The 8,697-nt window shown below is 38.4% G+C and overlaps 1 protein-coding gene across 1 annotated transcript; it reads left to right on the top strand.

The window, feature by feature from the left end:
* The first annotated feature begins 395 nt into the window (after positions 1-395).
* hoxb13a (homeobox B13a) lies at positions 396-2,057 on the top strand. Its single transcript, XM_057860745.1, has 2 exons — positions 396-1,107; positions 1,810-2,057. The coding sequence occupies exons 1-2, from the start codon at positions 396-398 to the stop codon at positions 2,055-2,057; spliced, it is 960 nt and encodes a 319-aa protein (XP_057716728.1).
* The last annotated feature ends 6,640 nt before the right edge of the window (positions 2,058-8,697 follow it).

Genomic DNA, 8,697 nt, shown 5'->3' on the forward strand with positions numbered 1-8,697 from the left:
TGAGAATCTCCCATTTCATATAATTCCAATTGCTCCATGCAGCAGAACCATTAAATATTTTCTTTGAGTGACAAGCAGGAAACACGTTTTCTTTTTTTGTGGTCGCTCTTCCTACCACGTGATTACCTTGCGCATCCAATGGCCTTCTGGCCTTCCCCATCTTCTCCTCTCGAGGCGTTTTGCGTCAAGATATGAAATCGGACGACCGACTGCTTACTGACAGTCTTTTACCCCGAATTTGCGAGCAATACGCGTGACGCATGCGATGTCTGCATGTGTGCGTGAGGGCAATACTAATCGCGTATATTTTATTTCTGCGTATAGGACAGTCCGAGCAATATTTATAGGCACTAACGAACCAAAGAAGTATACGTGATTGTAGAAAAAGACTTCATATGACCACCTCTTTGGTCCTAAACCCACGCTGGTCGGCGGAAACGGTAATGTTCGTTTATGACAATAATTTGGACGAGTTAAGCAAAAACATGCATGGCAGCGGGAGCTTCGCCTCCGCAACTGCAGTTAATCAGTGCCGCAGTATCATGGCTCATTCGGCGGCCGCAGCAGCTCTCGGCGGCCATCCCTCAGGCTTAGTGCATTCTTCGGCAGGCTATACCTCCATGGATGTGTCGGTGTCCGGCCCCAATGATAGCTCTGCGCCCGTGGTGAAGACGTGCGTGCAGGCGGCACCGTGTTCAGCGGCGAGCGTGGCCCACCAGAGCACCTCTGCTATACCTTACAGCTACTTTGGGAACGGCTACTACCCGTGTAGAATGGGGCGTGGTCCTGTCAAGTCGTGCACGCAGGCTCCCGGAGCCGCGCTCAGCTCTCAATACATGGACACCACGGTGAGCTCCGATGAATACGCCAATCACAGGCCGAAGGAGTTCGCATTTTACCACGGCTACCCGAGTCCATACCAGTCTATGGCGAGCTACCTGGATGTGTCAGTTGTCCAAACGCTTGGTTCTGGCGAGCCGCGCCACGATACATTCCTCCCCATGGACAACTACCAGCCGTGGGCGCACATCAACGGTTGGGGGCCAGGGCAGATGTACTGCTCCAAAGACCAAGGACAGGGCCATCTGTGGAAGTCCGCTTTAGCTGGTAATATTTCACTAATTGCCTTGTAGCATCAGCGCTCAAAATTAAGATTCGATATTTCATAATGTGCCTTTATTGTACAAAACAAGAAATGCAGTGCAGATACGAGTCCTGTGTTCACATTTTATTATTTGCATCCTTCCTTTTATGTTGCAATTGTTTAATTTATTCAGATTCGTAATAGTATATTTCGTTAGGTTAAAAATGCAATTTTCGACACTTTATAATAGCAGTGATTAATTTGTTTTTAGAACGTGTTGATTTCTCATATACTACACCATCATACATGTAAAAGCCACAAAGACACAAACAAAAATTGTAACTCTCAATTATCCAGAAATTTGCTTTAGTACATACATGAAAAGAAAGATTTTTCCTTACCATTTAATTCTGACCATGCGACAGTAGGTGGCAAACACTAATGTTACAAATAATGGTGGAGGCACTAAATGGATTTGTTCATGTGTTTTATCTATTGTTGAATAACGAGTTTTTAAAAGTAAAATGGAAAAGGCAATCAAAATCAGGAAGACTGCAGTAAAATAAAGCGGTTACAAATGCCAAAAGCATCAGGATTATTTGTTTTATAAGCCACGAAGCCCACGAAGGTTACATATTATTTTACAGCAAAAACAAGTGTTCAGCATTAGAATGACGCAAAATGTTGCAGTGTACCGTATTTGTCTCTTCTCTGCTTGTTAATAGATGTGGTGGCCCACCAACAAGAATGTTCCCCCTTTCGCCGAGGCAGGAAGAAGCGGATTCCTTACACAAAGGTGCAGCTAAAGGAGCTGGAAAAGGAATACGCCGCCAGCAAATTCATCACCAAGGACAAGCGAAGGAGGATTTCCGCTGCGACCAATCTCTCGGAGCGGCAGATCACTATATGGTTCCAAAACAGGAGAGTCAAGGAAAAAAAGTTTGTGACTAAAGTGAAAAACAGCACGCCTTAACAACCTACACGTTTGGACATATACATGGACATAGCAAGACGTCACATTTCAACAGGGCCGAGGAAAAAAAAAAAAAGGAATTTGCCATGTGGCAAAATTGATTTTGGCATTTGGCATTTTTTTTGCCATGTAGCATTTTTTTGCCATGTGGCAAAATTGATTTTGCCATGTGTTTTTTTTTTATATGTGGCATTTTTTATTTTATTTTATTTTTTTGCTATTTGGCAAAATTGATTTTTTTTGCCATGAAAATATATTTTGCCACACAGAGAAAAAAATGCCACATGGCAAAATCAATTTTGCCACATGGCAAAAAAATGCCACATGGCAAAAAAAATTCCACATGGCTAAATCAATTTTGCCAGATGGCAAAAACATGCCACATGCCCAAAAAATGACACATTGCAAAATCAATTTTGCCACATGGCACAAAAATGCCACATTGCAAAATCAATTTTGCCATTTGGCAAAAAAATGCCACAGTGCAAAATCCATTTTTGCCACATGGCAAAAAAATGCCACATGACAAAATCAATTGTGCCACATGGCAAAAAAATGCCACCTGGAAAAATCCATTTTGCCACATGGCAAAAAAAAAAAAAAAAAAAAAAAAAAGCCACACACCAATAAAAAATGGCACATGGCAAAATCCATTTGCCACATGGAAACAAAAATGTCACATGGCAAAAAATGCCACATGGCAAAAAATGGCAAAATCAATTTTGCCACATGGCAAATACCACTTTTAGTTCTCGCTGTCTCTCCATGGTATGGTTGGACCTGGTGAATGATTTTGTCTTTTGTTATTGATGCTATGAAAGTAGAACTTACTAAAGGACACGAATCCACCAAAGTGTTCTAATAAATGAAATTACACGCATTTATGTACAGTACATGCATTGCTCACTTTGAATTGTCTTGTCTATTCTGGATATCAATAAATATTCAACCCCGCGTTCAAATAATAAATAATGTGAATGGATTCCCCGTCGAGCCCCTATAACCCACCTGCGATCTATTTCAATTTCAATTACCTCAAATTTAATATGCCAAGGTTGAGGTAGCTACACGGGAATGACTGCAAAGTGTTTAAGAATGCCATGTAAAGGTGATTGGACCGGAACGATGTAGGCCTGTATTGTGGCCTGACTGTCACTGTGTATGTAAATAAAACCTCATACGGGCGCCTATTTGATAAGTAGGTAAAACATGATAATTAAAAATAAAAAATAAAAAATAAAAAACATAATAAAATGTATTCCAATATATGAAAAGATGAAATGGTCGTTTTTTTTTCTATGTGTGAAACTCTTCACAAACACTTTAATCGATATCCAACATTGCGTGATGTCCAAACCAGCTAAATTAAAAAGTTATGGAAAACCAAACGTAAAGATTCCTCTGTATACAGTAAATGTCTGTATGTCAATGTATATATTCAAAATATTTTAAACTATGTATATTCGAGAAAAAAATGTAAATTACAGCTTCATCTGTGTTTAATCAAAAATTATTGTATTGTATTCATTTTTTTGTAAAACAATATTTGTCCCAAAGAGTACATTTAAAAAATAAACGGAAGTATTTTACTGGGCGGCAAGATTTAAATAAAATGTCAGAATTTCCAACCCCCAGAAAAACAACAAACAACCCAACTTTTTTTCACCGACAAAAGTTGTGTGTGTAAGGCAAACTGCGATTAAAATGCCATAATTCCTTAAATTTGTTCATTATTTTTAATTATTTAAGGAAGCGAGAGCGAGAGGACGTGCGAAAATGAGTGAGGGAGAGAGAGTGAGCGTGAGAGAGAGAGAGAGAGAGAGAGAGAGAGAGAGAGAGAGAGAGAGAGAGAGAGAGAGAGAGAGAGAGAAAGGAGAGAGCGACTGCTATATGTCTGTCACACACACACACAAAAGAGTTATTTATTTATTTTTATTTATTTATTTTTTATAAATACATTAAATTGCACTAAATAGAGCAGACAGAGAAGTATGCCCTTGACATCCACAGGCAAATGACCACCAATATCAACTCTGTGGGGTTGTCTCTGTCAATGTATTTTACAAGAGGTTAACACCCCCACGCACACCCCAAAAATTGGTAGTGTACAAATTTCAGGTGGTTTTGCAGTTGTACAGTTTAACAACGTTATGATGAAATCTTGTGGGGCTGCAACCAATTGAAAATATTTCTTCTCATTTCGATTACAATTAAAATTCGGACAGTTTTGAATTACCCAATAAAATATCAGTGAAAATTATGTTTTTTGTTTAAGATTGTATAAACACTAAGTTGTCATGACCTTACATTTGAAGAACAACAGAACGGAGCCAGATTAGTGCGACTAATTTTGTATTGCAAAACACTAAGAACATTTGAAAAGACACAGATACATAATGTCACTTTCCTGCAAATTGCAAATTAAGCACTTTCAAGGGAACACACTCCTTAGTCAATAGGTAAAACACAACACACTGGATTGCTTTATTACAAAATACTTCAAAATATGGAGGACCAAAGCCTCCCAAATTAAAAACAAACAAATAAATGAATAAACAAATAAAAGTGAAAAGAAAAATGATTGTAAATGCAAAATGATATTCAAAGGTTAAAAATAAATACGGAAATAAATAAAAATGTAAATAAAAATGAATATGAATATACACAAATAAGAGTCAACAATTAAAAATAAATGAAATACATAAATGAAATAAATGAATAATAAATGTGGCTATACATTAAAATATTTAAATAAAATTAAAAATCAATTGAATTGAATTCAAAGAACTGAGTCATGTAATCATTGTTTGCGTCGTCTCATTGGTGGAAGTGGTAGAGCCATTGTTGACGTCTCTGGAAAAAAAAAAGAAGTAAAGTCTAATACTACATGTGTAAAATGAAGAGGATAACACCTAACAACTAGTGTAGCCCAAAGTAACGGAGTAAGAGTATTTTTCTTTTCTTTACAAATCTACTGAAGTCAAAGTAAAAATTATTGCTCAGTAAAGCTACTTTTAAAATTATATTTTTCTCAAAAGTTACTGCAGTAAATGTAAAAGAGTAAATTTAATGCATTACTCTATAGCTCGTTACCTGTTCTGTACTTTTTGTTTTACTTGGTTGCAGAGCCGTAAAAAAAGAGTTGCAACACTCCCATAGGAATCCATTATACGAGTTTACTTTTGGGTACTTCCGGGTAGTGGAGCCTCGGGTACTTAAAACATCGCTTCGCCGAGGGCGTACCGCATTCATATGAATGGCTGGCTGTCAAGTATATTCAGAGATACAGTGGGGCAAATAAGTATTTAGTCAACCACCAATTGTGCAAGTTCTCCTACTTGAAAAGATTAGATAGGCCTGTAACTGTCAACATGGGTAAACCTAAACCATGAGAGACAGAATGTGGAAAAGAAAAACCAGAATATCACTTTGTTTGATTTTTAAAGAATTTATTTCCAAATTACAGTGGAAAATAAGTATTTGGTCACCTACAAACAAGCAAGATTTCTGGCTGTCAAAGAGGTCTAACTTCTTCTAACGAGGTCTAACGAGGCTCCACTCGTTACCTGTATTAATGGCACCTGTTTTAACTCATTATCGGTATAAAAGACACCTGTCCACAATGTCGGTCAGTCACACTCCAAACTCCACTATGGCCAAGACCAAAGAGCTGTGGAAGGACACCAGAGACAAAATTGTAGACCTGCACCAGGCTGGGAAGACTGAATCAGCAATAGGTAAAACACTTGGTGAAAAGAAATCAACTGTGGGAGCAATTATTAGAAAATGGAAGGCATACAAGACCACTGATAATCTCCCTCGATCTAGGGCTCAATGCAAGATCTCACCCCATGGCATCAAAATGATAAATGGTAAATGGTGACGTTATACTTATATAGCGCTTTTCCATCTTTCAAGGCGCTCAAAGCAAAAACGGTGAGCAAAAATCCCAGACCCACACGAGGGGACCTAGTGATTGACCTACAGAGAGCTGGGACCACAGTAACAAAGGCCACTATCAGTAACACAATGCGCCGCCAGGGACTCAAATCCTGCACTGCCAGACGTGTCCCCCTGCTGAAGCCAGTACACGTCAGGGCCTGTCTGCGGTTCGCTAGAGAGCATTTGGATGATCCAGAAGAGGACTGGGAGAATGTGTTATGGTCTGCCCATCTAAAAGCAGACTGCTTTTAGATGGGCAGCGCCATTTGTCGAGTGATGTCAGATTGAACAAGTCCTGAAGCAAAACGACGGGAAGTGCCCCGTTCGCCATTGCTGGGGTGTGCTGCCCGCAGCACAGACAGCCAGCAGATGCTACAATTGCCCATTGCCAATTGTCCATTGAAATTCAGAATAATCCCGTATTCAGAAACAAAAATACGCGTCCCGTATTAAGCTTGCAAGGTATGCGCTCTGTCCTGTTTTGTCACGAAAATTAAAAAATAATGTTTTATTTGTAGAATTAATGAATACTGGTCTGGTGCTTTTCAGGAATATGTTGGGGGACGCATTCCCCCGCCTGTTTTCTGCCCATTGAGCTGACAGCGCAATGACAATCCTGCTCTTCACGTTGCTTGAGGTACTGTGGGTTGTCATTATTATACCAGAAGACAACATAGAATGTGGGAGAAAAGACGTTTCAGTGAAGCTTGAGTAAAAAGCATGTTCAAAATGATGATCATTTGTTTTCTTGTTCTTCTCTGTATACTTTTCACTTTTTACTATTTGTATTATGTTTTTGTGTTCTCTCAATCTTGTGTGCATTTTCACATTATATTTATACAGTGTTCATTTGTGAAACTGTTATTGCTGTGGGGACTTTGAATGCACCTCAGTTTATATTTTCACTTTAAAAAAATATTAGAAATACATTGCCAATAATTATTGTTTTTCGATGTGCTAATATCACTCAAATATTCATCTAATTCAGGTTTGAGTAGAATTATTATATTACAATTACTGTATTATTATTATTATAATTAATAATAATACTTTTCACATAAAAAAAAATAATCAAAAGACGTGCATTTGGCTCTACCAAAGAGGTGTTCCTTATATTTAATTTCAGGGAGTTGGTAACTCTGGCTAATGTTACTGTTTACATTTTCTGAGCTGGGCTACTACTGAGTTGTGTTAACACCCCACTAATGGTGGCCACCACTAAAGAGCGACGTCTACAAATCTCTACTCACATTAGTCTATAGCTAGATTGATATTCGGCCTGTGGGGATTCTCGTTTTTAAGTTGTGAGTGCTAGCATTTCGCATCGATTATAGTAATGGTTTTCTCTCTGTAAATTTGAATATCATTGACACACCGCTCCACTGCAGACTGCTACCATCTCAGTCTACTTCTACACGAAATTTATCCATTCAAAAAAATAAATACATAAATAAAACACATTTCATATTTAAAAAAAAAAAAAAAAAGGTCTATTGCCAGCTATGGTAGTGCAAATTCAGAAATCTGAATTTTGCCATCATCCATAAATCATTCGTTCGCTGTCACTGAGAGAATTTGACGGACCCTTGGATTGGTCCGAGTTCTTTAAGGGGGCGGGGCTTTGTGATAGGGATGTAAACCCTGTCTACAGAGCACATTTCCACTTGAAGACAATTTTTAATCGGCCATTTTACCACCTGTGCTGAAAGCGCCTGGGCGCACCAGTCAACTGCATAAGGTAAATATACAGTGGGGAGAACAAGTATTTGATACACTGCCAATGGGTTTTGTTGTTTTCACCCAATTTTAAGTGCCTGTGACAGCATAAAAAAGCTTAAATAGTATTATTATATGTGAATGGCGTACCGCAAGCAACACGTCACCTTTGCTCATTAATATTAATGACGTTAGCAATTGTTGCTAGGCGGGTCAGGCTCGCGTTTGTCCCTAATAGTAAATGCATGGAAATACCGTACAAACGAGATGTTTACTGAGCTAAACCTACCAATTCTGTCCGAAAATGATGTCCCTGGTGCCAAATTCACTGGTAAAGATGTGGAAGAACATACAAATGTTAAGTTAAAGAGATGGCTTGAGTGTCGAGGGCTGACAAAGACGGGAAAAAGAGACGACCTGATCCAGCGGTAGCTTTTTTATTGACACCTTTTTCTTGTGTGCATTGCCTTACGCCACCGACAATGACATTCTCCTGTTTCAACAATCTATCCTTTACTTCCATATACCCTGTCTATCATATATTATATCCTCTTCTGGTTGTCTTGCGTCTCTGACTGTTCTTGGAGGGCAATTTACATTGCTATTTTTGTGTAGCGATCGGAAATGCCACTCAGTGACAGCCAACAAACACTTTAAATGTTTTCATTAATAACAAATCTTAATTGTATAATTTATTTACACTTCCACCTTATTAAAGTTTTTTTTTTTTTTTTTAAAAGAAAATGTATCAACAGTGGCAATTAGATACCATTTGAATTTTTTTCAGATCATTCATTGTCAGACAGAAGCAGCACGGCAAAACACCACGCTAAAAAATAAGTAAAAATATCAAAATGGCTTACCTCTTCGTCCTTTTTAGGACCATCGCCCCCAACAAAATGTTTACTGCATATGAAATGTGAATGGTTTCACCTAGCTGGCGTTAAACGTCCGTGCTGGTTGATCCATTCTTCACATTTTT

Source organism: Corythoichthys intestinalis, chromosome 16 (genome assembly GCF_030265065.1).
Source record: "Corythoichthys intestinalis isolate RoL2023-P3 chromosome 16, ASM3026506v1, whole genome shotgun sequence".
In the NCBI taxonomy this organism is placed as follows: domain Eukaryota; kingdom Metazoa; phylum Chordata; class Actinopteri; order Syngnathiformes; family Syngnathidae; genus Corythoichthys; species Corythoichthys intestinalis.